The sequence below is a fragment of the Anopheles nili genome, chromosome 3 (assembly GCF_943737925.1).
Source record: "Anopheles nili chromosome 3, idAnoNiliSN_F5_01, whole genome shotgun sequence".
Classification (NCBI taxonomy): Eukaryota; Metazoa; Arthropoda; class Insecta; order Diptera; family Culicidae; genus Anopheles; species Anopheles nili.
Genome location: NC_071292.1, coordinates 399,454 through 417,344, shown reverse-complemented (window position 1 = coordinate 417,344; position 17,891 = coordinate 399,454). Strand labels below are relative to the sequence as shown.

General features: G+C 40.5%; 3 protein-coding genes across 5 annotated transcripts; 2 read left to right on the top strand and 1 right to left on the bottom strand.

Annotated features, from left to right (window-relative positions):
* Positions 1 to 5,214: 5,214 nt before the first annotated feature.
* LOC128725203 (ubiquitin-60S ribosomal protein L40) lies at positions 5,215 to 6,088 on the bottom strand. The gene is made up of 3 exons (XM_053818927.1): positions 6,058 to 6,088; positions 5,597 to 5,826; positions 5,215 to 5,503 (listed from the first exon to the last, which is right to left on the bottom strand). The coding sequence occupies exons 2-3, from the start codon at positions 5,820 to 5,822 to the stop codon at positions 5,343 to 5,345; spliced, it is 387 nt and encodes a 128-aa protein (XP_053674902.1). The 5' UTR covers positions 5,823 to 5,826; positions 6,058 to 6,088; the 3' UTR covers positions 5,215 to 5,342.
* Positions 6,089 to 6,639: 551 nt separating this feature from the next.
* On the top strand, positions 6,640 to 9,280 carry LOC128722447 (putative lipid scramblase CLPTM1). Its single transcript, XM_053816110.1, has 3 exons — positions 6,640 to 6,827; positions 6,907 to 8,545; positions 8,616 to 9,280. The coding sequence occupies exons 1-3, from the start codon at positions 6,753 to 6,755 to the stop codon at positions 8,894 to 8,896; spliced, it is 1,995 nt and encodes a 664-aa protein (XP_053672085.1). The 5' UTR covers positions 6,640 to 6,752; the 3' UTR covers positions 8,897 to 9,280.
* A 915-nt stretch (positions 9,281 to 10,195) lies between these two features.
* On the top strand, positions 10,196 to 17,587 carry LOC128727371 (ral GTPase-activating protein subunit beta). Of its 3 annotated transcripts, none has more exons than XM_053821280.1 (16): positions 10,196 to 10,387; positions 10,462 to 10,681; positions 10,895 to 10,924; positions 11,012 to 11,410; positions 11,473 to 11,733; positions 11,812 to 12,246; positions 12,358 to 12,525; positions 12,867 to 12,971; positions 13,036 to 13,176; positions 13,252 to 13,789; positions 13,858 to 14,072; positions 14,387 to 14,548; positions 14,886 to 15,026; positions 15,088 to 15,645; positions 15,808 to 17,254; positions 17,323 to 17,587. In XM_053821280.1, the coding sequence occupies exons 1-16, from the start codon at positions 10,196 to 10,198 to the stop codon at positions 17,435 to 17,437; spliced, it is 5,127 nt and encodes a 1,708-aa protein (XP_053677255.1). In that variant the 3' UTR covers positions 17,438 to 17,587. The 3 variants fall into 3 exon arrangements, with proteins under 3 accessions (XP_053677255.1, XP_053677256.1, XP_053677257.1); XM_053821281.1 differs by having other exon boundaries at positions 11,812 to 12,250; positions 12,368 to 12,525; XM_053821282.1 differs by having other exon boundaries at positions 10,462 to 10,700; positions 10,851 to 10,924; positions 11,812 to 12,135.
* The last annotated feature ends 304 nt before the right edge of the window (positions 17,588 to 17,891 follow it).

The window sequence follows — 17,891 nt, the reverse complement described above, 5'->3', positions numbered from 1 at the left end:
ATCATGCAGTAAACAGCATACTTCGAAATAAGATAGTTCTTAGTATTTGAAATCAAATATCACCTCGACGATAATATACGATTGTTCTTATTAATATAGTTAATGTAGCGTATCACATTCGTACAGCAAATTCACACATACAGCGGTCATCACACGCACTTGTCGGGAATTTTACTATTCGGTTTACGGTGTAAAGGGCATGGTGCACAGGCAACTTCAGGACGTTGAGCTATGGCTCGCTTGTATCTTTTTCATCACTTTCATTTGACTCTATTGTTTACCTCACTAAAATGATCAATAATTTCAGTGGCTGCATGGGCTAAATTTTTTTATTGTTCACTATCGAGGAAATTTTCCCGTCGCTACGCCACTATTCGGGGAAATTTTGCGCTGGAACTGTGTGTGATGTTTGTAGCCTGGGTGGAACTCGAGAAAACTTTAGCTCCTGCTGTTTCCTTCGTTGCGTTTCCAATCTCTTCTTTGAGCTCTCAGACTCTCTCGATAGAGTAAATGTGTTCAAATATGCTCTTTTGCTCAAATTTTCACGCTACAATCCATTCCCCGGACATGCTCATCTACCTTCAGCTTTTCCTGTTCAAATTGGGCTACCGCGAAATGAGCTACTTAGGTGAGCTTAACACAATCAGGTCTACTAGATTGCACAATTATGGACAAAAAGCAGAGTGTACACAAAACCGAACTTAATCATGATGGATCAAAAATTATTACGGAATTACTGTGTTTCCGGTCGACTCAAAATTTAGTCAACTTCGGCTAATGCCAGTATATGTTGAATTCAGACACCCGTCTCCCAGTTTTCTTGCGTTTCAATCATGCGCTTCAAATACTTCATATAGCTCTCTTTTCCTCTTGTTCGCTCTCTTTCTGTTGCCTATCTCTATTGTCACAGGCCTCTCTCATTTTCACTCTTTCGTTTTCCTTCAAGTTAATGAGATAGATTTCCCGCACAGGCTAGCACAAATTATCAAGGGTTTATGTATCACCTTAACAAAAACATCCTGAACTACGTCTATAGATGACACGTTTTGAGAAGACACAGTATTCACTGTTGTTTGCAGTCCGACACGAATTCGTGTAGGGGCAAGCTTATTTAACATCAAAATATTATAATATTAATAAGGTTAATAATAATATACAGGTTTGTTTCGGTTTATTTTAGTGTGAAACTTTGTGAACATTCGCACCTTTTGCCTTAAAAAAATAATACAACAAACCACATCAACATTTACGATACTATTTGGTGTGCAATATAGGAATGAATCAAACTTCGACTGTTGGATTACCAGATGGTCTTATCATAAGGTGCTACTCCTCAACGATCAAGCAACTATTTGCTTAAAAACCTTTTATATTATGTTTCGATGTTTTACGAGAATACCCTACAGTACACCTCTAGTCTGTTCAAGGTTAAACAAATTGATCGTTAGCTCCTTTAGCGTTCTTTTCATCGATTGTTCCATACATATCGATAAATTTCAACATCACGAGGGTTCAAAAACCTTCATGCAAAGAGTTATGCAGGAAAAGATTGAAATTATCGACGCTTGTTTCACGTATCAATTTACCATTAATTCTTCAGCTAAGAATAAAGCATCCCAATATAGTGTGAGCTGTGAGCTTGTTCAATATAATTACTAGTTTCAACACCGACGAAAGTGGTGAGCAAATGAAACATTCGCTAACAAAAAAAAATTTCATTTTGCATCCTCTATTCTTCCATAGTTTACAGGTTTCAGCGAGTCCGGCATCTACTTCCTGTCCCAAATCGGTTTGGGAGCCCCAGCGGAAGTCAAGATGAAAGAGAACCTCCTGACTGCAGCCCGTCATATCGCATGCATACAGGTTTGTTTTATTTTTTTTCTTCCATGTTTTTCTCATTCTCCTGCCCTCTTTTGCCTGGGATTCTGAACGATGGTTCCCACAGTTTACGAAAAAAAAACGAAATTCATTGAAAGCATCTTCGAATCCTCCGATGCTTCTCTCGCAGTGGCTTCGAAAGAAACCCCATAAAAATCCGCCTTAAAGCACTCATCACATTGCCACCATGCCTTCGACACCCTTACCACATAAGATGCCGAAATCTCCCCGACGAAACCACAAACGCTACGATCCAAGAAAAGAGACCAGGAACGAAATCCGGCTGTGCCCGCGCGCGCGCGTGCGTGTGTGCACATAACAACGCCACAACGGAAAAAGGAGCAAAGTGAAAAACGAACATTTCCCATCCGTCTCAGGTTTTTTTCTCCCACCTTTGGCTCTTTCCTTTTCGTGTGCATTCTCCTACCTTCTCCGCCCGAAGCTCGTTCCTAACTTATTCTCTTTCTTTTCCTTCATGGCCTGCTCCATCATTTTACTTGACCCTATACGAGTCAGTAAGTTGTTCTGGTTCCCTTCCAGGTTCCTCGCGCTCATGCTTGCGACTGGTGTAACATCAAGCAATACTTCCTGCGTTATAACAGACTAACCAGAGGGCTGCACTTGCCTTTCTGAACCGTTCCAGTGGAATATTCGTGGGGTGAATTATACATTCATCAGGATGTGATAGGCAAGTAAAGTTATTAATTTACTAGAAAGCAAGCTGCAATATAGCAACTAAAACTATCAATTCATCCAAGAAACCATAAAAATTACATCGGATGCAAGCGTATCCACAATCTTCTGTCCGCAACCACATATGCTCGCAGTATTCGGCAGATAGTACTGGATGAGTGCTTTTCTCCCAATTTGCACTGCAACAAAACCGCACCAAACCGTATCGAGAATACTTGAGAGCATAATATTTAGTTCTCCCCCATCGCCTCTAGCTTCTGTCGTGTCGGTTATGTCGCCCGAAAAGAAAACGTGAGAATGGGTATTCGTTGGTCACATATACACACGCGCACATGTCCGCTTGGCATACCACCGAAATTCTTTTGAACCTAAAGCATGTTTCGTTTAATTCATGGGGACACCTTCTACAAAGAAATTCGGTGCCAACGTACGGCATGTTCACAGGTTCCTTCCAAGAGGATCACTTTGTACACTTACCGCGAAATGAACGATTCCTTTGCAGATTTCCTCAATCATTGATTCATGCCGTACTACGCTAGTCTCACTAACGCTGGAGCACTAATTCGATTGCACATCGAAATTTCGGTACGCACTGCAGCTACGACGAAGAGTTTAATCCTAAGGCAGGATATTCAGGACCATGCGAGTACGAAAGCTGGTTGCTAAGGCTCACATGAGTATTGAATAATCAACACCACTTCACCACCTATGACATTCAACGAGTAACCGAGCTACCGTTTGGGAATGTAGCTTTACTTAGCAGCTTTTTGTGCAATTTATCATTGAAATATAACGAGTTAAACGATGAGATGTCACGATTATGTTAGAAGCAGGAGCACACTACACCTACCGCACTAACCCAATTACACCCCTGCGTTTACACCTGCAATGAAACTGCACCAAAAGAATGAAAAACACATGCAGTGGAACCACGATTTCGTCACAGAATAAGTCACACCTTTTTTCACGTTTTCCACCGCACTCAACTGGGGTTTCAATAACCACGAACCCCTGCGACTTACAGGAGTGGATTTTCCACCGTTCAAACAGCCACAAAATTCCACAACCCACCGATTGACCCGCAGGCTCACCAGCTCACAGCGTCTCTGAGCAGCATAGAGAGCTCAAGTGTGAGATGACCAAGAAACGGTACACAACAGCAGCTTCTTCGTTCGCACCAACCTGTGTTTTGTTATGCTTTTTTTACTTCTTCTCTTCGTTACAAGAGAACTGCGGGCTTATGTAAAAAGAGAACTTCAGAGAGCAGGTCGCCTCCGAAAAAACTGCAAGCATCACAAACCAACCTTTCCTCTCTCCCACTCACTCCGCAAGGAACGCTAAATCGTCGTACAGTCCTACCTCTGTCTATCTATTTCTACGCGTAGCAATCACGAAAGTGCGTATTGAATATTGGCATCATTTTTCTGTACACTTTGCACACATGCTGCACATGGAAGCGATCACAATTTCAAACCACTCGCTAACAACTCTCTGCCCACACCGATGTTCTGCTGAAAATGCTCGATGCGTGAACTCCGAAACCAGCAGCATACGCTAGTATCGATTTTTTGTTGCTCTACGCTCGACCGATTCTCGTTGTTCTCTCGGTATTCAAACACGCACAAAAAAAACGACAACCGAAAGCAGAGCGTGAGCGAGAATGGAAGACAAATGCCACACTGCTGTGGACGCCCGGAGAATGCTATGCTGCTGCCGTTATGCTGCTTGGTGTCCATTCGACCAGCAACATGATGCACACCTTTGCAAACCCACACAAACAAATAGTTCGTTTTGGTGAAACGCACCAACGAAAGGACACAAATATGTTTCACGAGCGAATAGCAGGTTTCGGAAAATTAGTTTTTGAACAGGACGAACCGCGTTAGACTATCCACTTCATTGAGATCAAATCCATGTGATTAAAACGCTTGTAGCTAAAAACGGCAACACAAAATATCAATAAAATAAAATCCAGACGAAAAACTCGATCACGACAAACCCTGGTTACGGTGAGCAAGGAAACAACCAACATAACTAACGCTCTTTTTCGCGTTCTCGACTCTCGCGAGATCTTGCCAGGCCCAAGAAGGACAAAGTGATCATGCTCTCTTTTTCTCGGTTGTATCTGAATTACCGGGACATATGAATCCAGCATCTTCACATGGGATTATTGGCGTGGCGAAACCAGAATGGCATATCTACTGAAGCGTACGCAACCTTCGTATGTTAAATAGTCAAACAATTGAGGTGGCACTGACTCTACACGAAAATAATGATAACCCCCTTCAATAGAATACGATTCAAACGGCCATTAGATTGGAGCGTTGAACCGGTTTGGCAGCCTGGCGTGATTAACGTTTTAGTATGAAGCTGTTTTCTTGCCTTTTCGGGCATTATGTTAAGAGAATAATAACAATTTTGAGAAATAAGTGAACAAATATTTTGATATTTATCACTCGGATTAATCAATGCATGCTGACTTATCTATTATAGGGGATATGTTCTGATTTCATCAATTCTTGAAATCATATTATTTAAATAATCAAATAAAAAAAGCGCAAAAGTTGAAACTAAGTCAGATATACTGAATTTTCAATGTGATACATAAACTGTAAGGGTAAAAATATTAAGTATTTTAAAACCAACGTTCTATGTTGTCACCATTGATGCTTTATTTGCTGATAAGGATGCAGCAGGATCTTGTTTAAACCGTTTCGTTTTCGCAGATAATGCGAGAAACAACAGTATATGACAAAAAGCATACCTCAAGTTTACTTCAGCTTCTTTTTCGGACGCAGATTGTTAGTGTGGCCACACTTCTTCTTGCGGCAATTGGTGGCTCTCGGATGCAGGCGAGCATAACATTTACGACAAATCATTTTGTCACAATTGTATTTCTGGGCCAAAATACGGAGCGACGGTTCGATGATGCCTGTAACGAGACAACACGCACAATAAACGAGAATTCTACCAGCGCATCAACAGTTCCATTTCACAGCAAATGGAAATTTCAAATAACACTTACCACCACGAAGTCGCAACACCAGGTGAAGGGTAGATTCCTTCTGAATATTATAGTCAGACAACGTACGACCATCCTCCAGCTGTTTGCCGGCGAAGATCAGACGCTGCTGATCTGGTGGAATACCTTCTTTATCCTGGATCTTTGCCTTCACATTTTCGATGGTGTCAGAGGGCTCGACCTCGAGAGTTATGGTCTTCCCAGTGAGCGTTTTGACGAAAATCTGCATCTTTCTGTGGAATGGAGCACATTGTTGGATTTTAGGATGATATGTTAAGTTCGAGGTTATGTATGCATCACTAGCATCTGCGTGGCTTCCGTCCATAAATAATAACAAACAACGATTCAAATGCACATCAATTACTGTGCTGCTCTTTAACGTACGGATTATTACAGATATACTACAAATTTAGCGCAGCGAGTAATTTACTCGGGGAGTTTTAACAGAATTAAAGTTAACTCACCCAACGTGTCTGCCTCAGACGAGTTTTGACAGCAAAAGAAAAAGCAAGTGGTCAACAATATGGGAGCAAAATAGACAAATGTCATTTCAAGTTCGAAAAAAAGTCAACTTTTGAATAAACGCTTCGTTTATTTAGCTTTAAATTTAAGTTTATTTTGAGTTTCTATTCCATTCAACCAATGCATTTTTTAACAATTATAAGCACGTATAGATAATATATAATACAAATATGACAAGGACAGGCACACTCATAGCCGTGGTTATTATAAACGTTTTAATTCCTTTTTACTTATATCCCATACAAGCATCTTAACACGTGGCGAAAGGATTTATATCAACATTTCACAATGAATCAAATATTTTATTACCTTCATATATTAGCCAGCAGAAATAAAATAAGAAACAAAATAACAAATTATACTCGAGAAACTGAGACTTGTTCACCACGTCATTCATATGTCAATGCGGCAAATGTCAGTATGCTAGCTAATTTTGAGAGTGTATGACAAATTTATATATTTTTTCATTATTTTTACATCTCAACCTCACTCCGGTAGTCACCCGTGAATTTTTTTTCGTAGATTTGTGCTGCAAAACACGTGCCCAGGCCTTCCCGTAATGTACGGATCGTGTAGTTTGTGAATTTCGAAATCAACCATACAGACAAAACCGTGCTCCCTACCATTCCCAGCTATAATGTCGGATGAAGCTAATAGCACCGCCGCTTCGGAAAGCGAACCGCTGTCGCCTAGTGACCAAAGCAATCCTGAAGTAAGCTGTCTTCTCGATATATAATAAAATGCGATTTCCACTGAAAGAGAAAAAATCTTTTTTTTTTTTCCATATTTAGGGTGCCGTTCAGGGCCAGGCTGCGCAGCAGCTGCAACAACAACCGTCACGCGCTGAATCGTTCTTTGCTATCACCAAATCACTGATCATCAGGGCATTGATTATTTATTTCATCTCATCTTTCTTCCGACGTCCTGCTCCAGATGCAGGCGTAAATCAACAATCCACAGGAAAATCCAAAATCAACGCCTGGAATTTATTCGAAAATGGTACCGTTTTTGATCTGCACGTCTACATTTCGGAAGACCAGTATAATGTTGATTTCAACGACCCGAACAGTTTAATATGGTTGCATGAGGGATTAGTTTATGGTGACTGGTATGGAGGCCCCAATGGGGATGGTATTTTTACATTGAATACTCGTATCAAAGCTTCCGAGTCGCTCATGAACAATGGTTCAATTTACCTACACACATACGTCACGAAAACGGGCCTTAGTCCGAACCCGGCAGCAGGAGAAGATTTTGCTGGCAAAAATATGGGCCACACCAAGTCCATGCTCAGCAAATACAGGAGGATAAAACGAACCAAAACGCATAATTTACTCGCAGGAGAAAAAGAGAAATTCGAAAAGGAACTGGAAGATGCGCTAGTAGATGACAAGATACTTTCGCACTGGCATCCCAATTTAACCATTAATCTTGTCACGGATCAAACAAACTGGGTGAAAGGATCTGTTCCACCTCCACTGGACGAGTACATCAAATTTCTTCCCGGTGGCCAAACATATCTTCCCATCGTTTTCTTCAATGATTACTGGAATATGATGAGAGACTATCAGCCTATTAACCAAACCACACCCGTGTTGGAACTGAACCTGTCGTATCAGCCGTTATCGCTCTTCAAGTGGCAGCTATACGCAGCACAAACGATGCGTAATAAATGGGCCAACAACATGTTCACCGAAGCACTATCAGGAGGTTCCGAATCAGACGAGGATCAGGATTCACTAAAAGAGGCGTTGCTTGATACTAATCCTTACCTGCTCGGTGTCACGATCGTGGTAACGATTCTGCATAGCGTATTCGAGCTACTTGCATTTAAAAATGACATTCAATTTTGGAACAATCGAAAATCTCTGGAAGGGCTTTCAGTACGATCAGTATTTTTCGGTGTATTTCAGTCGGTGATCGTATTGCTTTATGTATTGGATAATGAAACAAATTTTATGATCAAAATCAGTTGTTTCATGGGTCTTGGTATCGAGGTGTGGAAGATTCAGAAAGTGGTCAACATCAACGTGAGCAAGGAAAATCGTGTGCTTGGATTCTTACCTCGGATAAGCTTTACGGACAAGGGCTCGTATGTAGAGTCTAGTACAAAACAGTACGATAATCTGGCTTTTAAATATCTCGGTTGGGTGTGCTTCCCACTACTGGTCGCTTATAGCGTGTACAGTGTATTTTATCAGGAGCACAAGGGATGGTATTCGTTTGTGCTTAACATGCTATACGGATATCTGCTAACTTTCGGGTTTATTATGATGACCCCACAGCTGTTTATCAACTACAAGCTAAAATCAGTTGCTCACTTGCCATGGCGGATGTTGACGTATAAATTTTTGAACACTTTTATTGACGATATTTTTGCCTTTGTAATCAAAATGCCGATGATGTACCGAATCGGTTGCTTCCGTGATGGTAATTATTTTCCAACAATGTTGCTGTATTACAAAATAATCTGAATTGCGGTTCAATCGTTTTATTGCAGATATTGTGTTCTTCATCTTCCTCTACCAACGATGGATCTACAAGGTCGATTCGAAGCGCATGAATGAATTTGGATTTTCAGCGGATATGCTGGAGTCAAAGGGGACAGTAGCGTCGACAGAAGCTCCCGAAGCGTTGATCAAACCAACGAACAGCACCGATGAGCATCAGGATACGGGAAGCCAGCCTTCATCTCCAAATTCGAAAAAGAAGAAGAACAAAAAATCGTCTCCAAAACGCAAAGGAGGCAACAAATCGGCAACAGAAAAGAAGGATGACTAATGGAAAGCAATATACACTGTTAGTAGATGTCTAGGACAGTTTGTTGCCTTGTAGGGAGAGAAATTAGCTCGGCAAGCAACTATTGTCGTCTAATAATTGTATCTAACAGGATTCATAGTACTAGCGAATTTGTTTTTCATTGTCGAAGTATGTTTAGTTTGTTTCATATTGCTTAGCAGGATTGGCATACCTGTGCAGATCTAAGCCATAGCTGTAATCAATAACAAGGAAGCTTTACTGGGTTCATTCGACTACCAAGACTCATTGTAAAAATGAAAGGAATACATTATGATACTTTCTCAACGATCAAAGTACGTATTAGTGTGGTGCTAAAAGTGAGAGAATAAATCTGAAGCAAGATTATGAAGAGCAAACAGCTTATGATCGGAAAAATAGGTATATTTTTGTGTCTGTTTTATTAATTTACTACATTCACGACGACGAACAGGTAACTCCGGAATCCCCCTTTATCTGACTTCTGGTGTTGGCTAATCTTGGCAAACGAATCAACGATATAACTCCAGCTCATTTTGGAGGTTTATCTCATATTCTTTGTCCATGTGGACGAGCTAAAACGACTTAAAATAATCATAGCCTGATGAGTATAGTTCTTGAGTCTGTCATACAACTGATAGAGCTCATCAGTACTGACTCACTGAAAGAGCCAATAGAACGCTCGAATATCCTTTAACACACTCTTCCAAAAATTCTTCAGACCTTTTTCTTGTACTTGTGTTTTTCTTGTGGCTAGTTATTAAGTTTATTCAATTCCGCACAGTCATTGTCTCCAATGGGAATGATTCATTAGGTACCGCAAATTATAAGTTTAAAGATACTCCCATCAAGTGAAGTGTTTTAAGCAAAGCCTTTGTATTTTGTGTTAGTTTTTACTTCTATAATTTTTGGAATTCAACGGCTAAGTTTTTGACGGTGGAACACCTATGAAATAATCTGAATTTGTGTCACGTTTGACGTTACGTGTAGTGAAGCTTGTGGGGTAGGGCGGTCAATGTTTTTGTTAATATTTTCTTTTACAAAGTTTATCGATTTTATTCGAAAAACAAACTTTAATTAAAAGTGATATTTTTTTAGCTAGCCGTAAACGTTGGCTTGCGTTATGGAGAATATAAGGGATCTCTCGAACTAGTAGTGGAATGCTGAAAAAAATTGATTACTTTTGACCTGTCGTGTTTTGATTGCTCGAACAGGAAAAGAGAATATTTAGGCATTCAAACATAAGAGTTATTTGCTTTATATTTTATAGTTATATACTTTGTGAAATTAAAATAGGATAGGAAAATGTACTCCGAATGGGCTTCATTAGTTCCGATTATCTCGGAAAACATAAATAACGCCCAAACGCAAAGCGTTCTTGGGAAATTCAGCATTGTTGGGGGTCGTGATGTGGCAGCTGTCGTTATAAAGCAGCTGGCCAGCTCTTTAGGAATCACTAATAATGCAGAACCAAGTAATCTTCACACCGACCAGGAGGTAACAATTGTTGGAAGATTTGTAGTGTTGGTTATATCATTTGGTTATATCCTCCTATTTAATATGACTTGCAGGTTCAGTGGTGCATGGATGTTATATGCCATGGGTTGTCTTTACCACTCTCAGAACACGACATCATTAAGGATGGTGTAAACATATACTGCGAGTGGATTAGCGCAGTATTACCCCAGGCCAAGATCAGTGTGCCCCAACCAATTATTGATGACCCGAACACTTATGTTAGAAAAATAATCAAACATCTGTACAATCTCTTTGTACCTCGCCCTGGAGAAGGTACGATGGGAAGGTTGTTATAAGCAGATTGATCTAATGCTTCACCCCCGAAGTATGTTCTGAAGAATATGCATCGGCGTTTGATTTGCACCATTAACCATTAAACCGCGCATTATTAAGTGCACGTGTTGTGTGTCCTAGTACTTTTCTCATTGCACCCAATTGGCACTAACTATCTCCATGCACTGATTTCCGCTCTCTCTTCGTTTCAAGTCTGGCCTTTCATTTACCAAGAGGAACTAGGTGAACGCTTTTCTACTTTGTTATTCTTGCATTTGTTGTATTTGTTTAGAAGAGAATGTTAACATTACACATATCATTTTCTTGCAGGGACGGATACTATCAACAGGCAAGCAGTATTATGCCACCGAGTATTGCGTACGTTGCAGGATACAGCTCAAAATTCTCAAATGCTCACGGTAGAAACATGGGAAGCCTTACTATTATTCATGTTGGCCATCAATGAAATTTTGTTGGCTCCACCGATCGTAAAAGATGACGTAGGAGATCAACTATGCGAACGGGTGCTGAGCGTTTTGTTTGAGGTTTGGCTATTGTCCTGCAGCAGATGTTTTCCTTCGCCTTCGCTGTGGAAAACTTTCCAAGAGTCGTGTGCTGCCTGGCGTCATCGTATTGCGCTCGTTGAACAATGGAACCGTGTGAATCTAGTTCTGACGGCTAAGTTACTAGAATTCACTTATGGTCCTGCTTTCCCTGAGATGAAAATAGGTATTCTTTCTATTCCTTGTTATGTTATGGATTAGTGCTACTGCCTAATTTTCTTATTGTAGCTGAGGAAGATGCCCATCTGGTTCCAAGTGGTATGACAAATGATGGTATCGCACAGACGTGGATACGCTTTCTGAAGATTTTGGGAGCTCCAACTGATTTATGCTGCCCACAAGTTATCAGTCGTACTCCGCAATTTATCCAGGCCGTGTTAGTCAACGCAGAAGGCATCGAACCCCAACATCATCCGTGTTTGTTAAATCTACCGCAAATCTTTCTCAAAACAATGAAAGGAATTGCCGGACTTGTGGATGCGTTTTTGGGTGAGCAAACGTTGTTATTTTGATTCAAAAATGTTATGCTCTGACTTGTTTTGTTGATCTTTTGCAATTTCATATAAGGCATAGCGCAATTTAGGATGAACGAGGGTGGTACTTATAATATCAATCAGCTGTATTTTCCTGGTACAGGTGGTGGTTCACACATTAACACTGCTAGTGGGAGCGTCATTAATTTTAGGCACTCTGGGGGCGACATAAAATCCAGTGCTCTCCGAGCAAGTGGTGGGCTAGGAGGGCTTGGTCTCGGAGCAGCACTCGGCGTAGTTGGAACCGGCAGTATCACTGGTGCTGGTTCCTTAGGATCTACAATAGGAAACAGCTTTAACGGAAGTACCGGAGGTGGTAATGTTGGTGGCGCTATAAACCATCTTAACAATCTCGGAAGTAATTCAGCTGTTACAAGTTCTCCTAGTCTGGGTAATAGCAATGGAGGAAACGCCAATCTAGGGTTTGGATTCTCATATGACGTCAATGGGACAATAGCAGCAAACCAGGGTAAATTAGAAACTAGATTTTGTTGGCATTAATGGTTCTTTACTAACTAATCTAAATCATTACTACGCCTGCCAATTTTTAATATTTGACTTTCTGCAAACAAAATAATAGTCGATTGTACTGGATATGGAACTAGCAAATTATCTCTATTCATCGCTGACCCAAACGGGTCCACCAATTCACCAACTCCTCCATTACAGCGTCGTTTAGCGAAGAGCTTCAGTGTTGCTCCATCGCTACCGTCAGCCCATGCTGTTATCTCAATGGCACAAGCTAAGGGTGCGTGAATTGTTTGTTTCCTATTTCTTCTTGGATTGCGTGTCTCGTTTGTAGTAGTCTCATGCCAATTCCTATTATAATCGTGCTGTCCCGTCTGTATTTTATTTTTTGTCGTTGCTTGTTTATGTGCAGCATAGCCTCTTAATTTATTGTAACATATAATTTTAACAATTATCAATGTTATATCTCCCTAAATAAAATGTAGTCCTAGTGATAGAATGTTGGCAATAGCCGATTTCATGAAAGCTTAAATCGCAGCACATATTACAGGAGCACGGCATCAACATCCATTATTTGAAATGTGACAAATTTTTAGATGATTGAAAATGTTCTTTTTACAGGATTTACGAAAGCCTCTTTTAGTGGTCTTACTAGCAGCCGAAGCGTGTCCAATCAAACAAATAATACTCTGCAATCAGCATCCTTGCCTTCAACTGGATTTTCTTGTAAGTATCCATGAAAATGTGAGTAGCGTTGCCTTAAACTTTTTTTTTGTTTGTTGTTTTGCAGCTATGCTTTCATTATGTCAAGAAAATAAATTCCCGCTAGCAGCAAACAGACCCCGTTGTAATAGTATCCTGCATCTCTTTGGAGAATGGCTATTTGATGCTGCCCATATCGGTGGCGAAACGTGGATACAAAACACTAAAAGTAAGTTTGTTTACGATGTTATAACCGTGCCGAACAAGGAAGAGAAAGGCATTTATTTCAATTTGGGAATTATAGAAAGAGCTGCTGAAGCTAAACGACGTCCTTCCTCAATGATAATGGACAATCGCAAAGGCAGTTTGTCACAACCACCTTCACTGTCCGAAGTGAACGATGTTGCACCAGGTTTAACGATCGATAAGTACGAATCTGGGAAAGCAGAAGCTCTAGGAGCGCTATGTCGCATATTTTGTGCTAAGAAAACGGGAGAAGAAATACTTCCCGTATATCTAGCTCGCTTCTACATGGCCCTACATCAAGGACTCAAGACAAACGACAACCGAGAGTGTATGGAAACGCTTGCAAGCATCTTGTACAATTCTTCTGACTTGTTCCGTATTGATTTGGAAGGAATACAGGTATTGCTGCCATCATTTATTGGGGCACTAGAACTCATTCTGCCGGAAAAAGATTTGAAAATGCGAACGCAAAATGTATTCATAAATAAAACGGAATTACGGAGAGCAGCTATCAACATCCTTCTATCCATCTTAGCCCTTCCACTGCACTTTCAATCTCTCCCTATTCGCGATCTAATGGGAGGTCCTAACGATAGGTAATGTTTTTCTTGTATACATTTTCAGACGTTAAAGAAATTTAATTATCTTGATTTTAATGTCATAGGAGTATTACGTTTATTCACTTAAAACCGCGGCTAATTAACATTTTAATGAATGCGCTACAAGTAGAAACGGACTCGCATAATGCGCATATGCTATTAGGTGGGTTGCATTTATGTGTACAAGATTCTGTTACATTCGAAGACATGGAAAATGGATCCGCGGAAACATTGAACTCACTACATGCAACTGTTGAAGTATCCAATCTTCTAAGCTCAGGTAGGCAGCTGTTACATTATTAATTATTTATCAAAACGTTTTGTTCTCTGGATAACGATTGGCACGTATTTTGTCGAAGAAATTTATATACATACTTGATAAGTATAATTTAATATTTATTTATTTTTTTCATATTTCGAATCATCATGCAAATGGTATTTGTGCAAAATTTGTTTCTGATTCAAAATTATGCGTGGATTCAACCACAATCACACATATGCAATGACCATGTCGTCTATTCAACGTCCGTTTAAAACATGTACCATTGCACTATTTTATCGTATCACTCATGCACCTTTATATCGCTGCGCTAGCCTGCTCCGAGAAGAGTGCCTACTCCATGAACAGCGCCAATTCCAGCATCGGTGGACACAGTACCGCAACACTTAGCAATGAACCTTCTAGTTTGCCGGCTTTTGATGATTTTTCATCCGATATTATTCATGAGTTAGAATTGAGTTCATCTGCAATTTATGGTAATTAGTTAGTTATCCTCGTATACCCTTTAATCCCGTCCTGCCTTATATTTCAAATATTCAGAGCCGTTCTGTAGCATTTTTGTTGTATAATGATTTTCCTTATGCTTGTAATAAGGCTTTGCTTGACTCCCTTAATATGTATTTATTTTATTTGCTCCTTTGTAATCACTTAACTTTCAATTGATGTATTACATTTTACTCATTCAACATCACTCATGTTCAACTGTTTGACAGAAAAAAAAACAATGAGACCCTACGTGTAACCCGCAACGCCCCTTTCATTCGTTATAAGTTTGAACTTACTAACAAAGATGTATATTACATCCCTCTTCAGATAGCGCACATGCGTTGTTTGTACGAGCAACTTATCTGGTTTGTCATCGGTTGATATCATCGTGGAAAACAGATCTCAATGTATCTTTAGCAGCATTGGAATTATTATCTGGTTTGGCAGGAATGCACGTAAAAGATTCAGGTAAACAAGTTTGTGTGTATACATATAAGTCGGGTCTGACAATTCGGATATTATTTTTTAGATACCTTGGAGTGCAAACGTGCTGTTAAATGGATCTGTGATTACATTTGCTATCAGTGCTCAAGACCACCACCAGCACACGTTAAAGATCTGCACAGCATGATTGTGGCAGCGTTCCAGTGCACTTCTGCGTGGTTGATGAACCATCCATACTTGTTGCAGGATAAGGAGTGTCTCACCACTGTTTTGGAAGTGGTTGAGTTAGGTATATCAGGATCTAAAAGTGCTGGCAAACCGGGAGAACCGCTGAAATTTAAAGACGAGAAGGAGCTCAAGCCAGCCAGCATGCGGGTGCGGGATGCGGCTGAGAATATGCTGACCATGATTCTTGAGCAGATAGACTATTTTCCAAATGAGTGTGGCAAACAATCGCTCTCATCATTGCTCGATGAAGTGGTTCTGGCCAAACATTCCAACACATCGGGAGAGTATGTGGGTGAATTGTCACAGGAGCAGGCTATCAAAAAGTTCAAATATTTTGTCACGGAAAATTCTACTGTACTGGCACTTTTTGAAGAGCCTCTCGGAAACGACCAAGATCCGCAACCAACTGTTACTAGTAAGTGAAAGTACATGTATGGTCGATCGAAAATATTTTATATATTTTACCGTGTATTATTTTATATTTTATAATATTATTATTATAAATATTAGAAAATATTTTATATATGTTACCGTATTTTTTATATATTTATAATATTTTTACCGTGTTTAATTTCAGTTCTTATTAGGGGACCATTTGGGCGCCATGCCTGGACAATGCAGTTACGGCATCTGTCGCGTAGCAAATCTGGAACAAAATATCATGCACCAAATCCAGGCCGGCCAGTTCCGATGAATGACATTATGATGCGCCAAGAAGTGGAATATAAGTGCTTTCCTGATTCCGTCGAGCGCATACCGCCCTGCATCGTGGATTATTCAATACCGACGCTAGATTCGGCTGAGCAAAAAATTGGAAATCGGTCCACAAAGCAGTTGGGTAGATTGGTCGAGCAACAGGTTGGGTACGAAAAGCTTTCTTGGGCTGAAACAGAATGTTCCGTCGACGGGCTAGGACACGCACAAGAGGCTTCACCACCGAGCGTTTGCCACGAGTTTCATGCAGCGCGACTTTTTCTGTCCCATTTCGGGTTCCTCACGATTGGTCAAAATAACACCGGCGGGCAGAAACTGGATGGCACAACTCCCCTGCTGACAACGCTCGACACATCCAAACCGGACTTTTGTCTAGATCTAAAATTGTTGGACAAAATGTCCCCTCGAACTTGCGACACAATACATGTGTTTTACGTCAAAGCCAGCCAAACCACTGAAACAGAGATAATCGGTAATATGGATCCCGAAAATTTGTCATCAATTGATCCTCATTTCTGGAAAATGTTGTACACCATCGGATGGCCAGTAATAATTCAGGAGCACGCTGGATGGACTGGTTTTATTGGAAGCAGCTGGAAAATTCCACGTGACAGCAATTCATGCCCTCAGCAGAGCTATGCCAAAAACGATGCTTCTGAAGAATGGCAACTTAACGGCGAAAACAAGGTGCTCTATTGGGCGGATGTTTCTTCGGAGATAGCGATCGTTGTGCCAAATCGCAGCAATAAGGTGGACGTTTTCATCGAAGATACAAATGAAGCTAACAATTGTCCTTCCACGACATATGAGCGCAGTGTAAGTGAAATACAACCCCGCTCGTCATCCGTCTCATCCAACCAATCTCGGCAGTACTCCCTGGACAGTGAAACGTCTCGATTTGGCTCGATGAGTAAATCTGCCGACCCGATTCCGCCTGTACGTCGACGTACGGGTGCCTCTAAACCCAGTTCCCTTTACACGGCACCGACGGCGAAAATATTGCTCGTATGGTTGGAAAGTTTCGAAGATCACCTAACCTTCCCGATAGATGATCTGTTACATTACACTCGAGCCGGCTACTCAACACAGCACGGTCCCATCAGTGCAATCAGCTCCAATGAGTGTTTTATCATTTATTTGCATGCACTTTCGTCAAGCCTATTGCGAGTTAAATTGCAAGGACCTGCTGGTCGCATGAATTTTGCTATCCCTCTGATAGACGGCATGGTAGTAAGCAAACGTGTGATTGGATCGTTGATTCGCCAAACTGCATGCAACATGGCGAAAAGGAAACGACTGGACAACGATTCGTAAGATACACTCGTGATTCCTTGTTGGTAGGTTATTGCCTAATAATATTTTCAATCATCTATTCCAGATATCAACCACCGCATGTTCGGCGTCGCATAAAGATACAAGAAATTATGCAAAAGTACAAAAAAGATTTGACCGAACCGGAAATGCTCGCCGATTTATTTAGACCGTCAATGTAAGCTGCCAGATACGGCGTAAAAACAGCTTTTGCGTTAATTTTCAATTGTTAAAATGAAAACTGATCCGTTCCAAGTTAAGTGATAGCTGTCTTCGGTATATGTATTTTATTTAATTTCTTCAATAAAACTCACAATATTAGACTTTTCTAAAACTACCAACTTGTTTAAAACAATTTAAAATTTAAAGACTTTACTAAGTTGTGGTTTATTGATCAATAAAATAAATTTTGTAATGCAAAATGTTCGTTAAAAAAATCAACAAAAGTACCTATTACAACAGTTTCATGGGGGTATTTGATGTACTGTTGTTACACCGCTTTTGGTGAGTTAACATTTTCTTCTCTTGCTTTGAGACGTCGTGGTGAGAAAACGTTTCCCGAGAGGTTAAGTTGCATCAAGAGTGTGGGTCTCTGAGCCGCTCTCGCTGTAAGACAGGACTAGTACCAATTCGTTC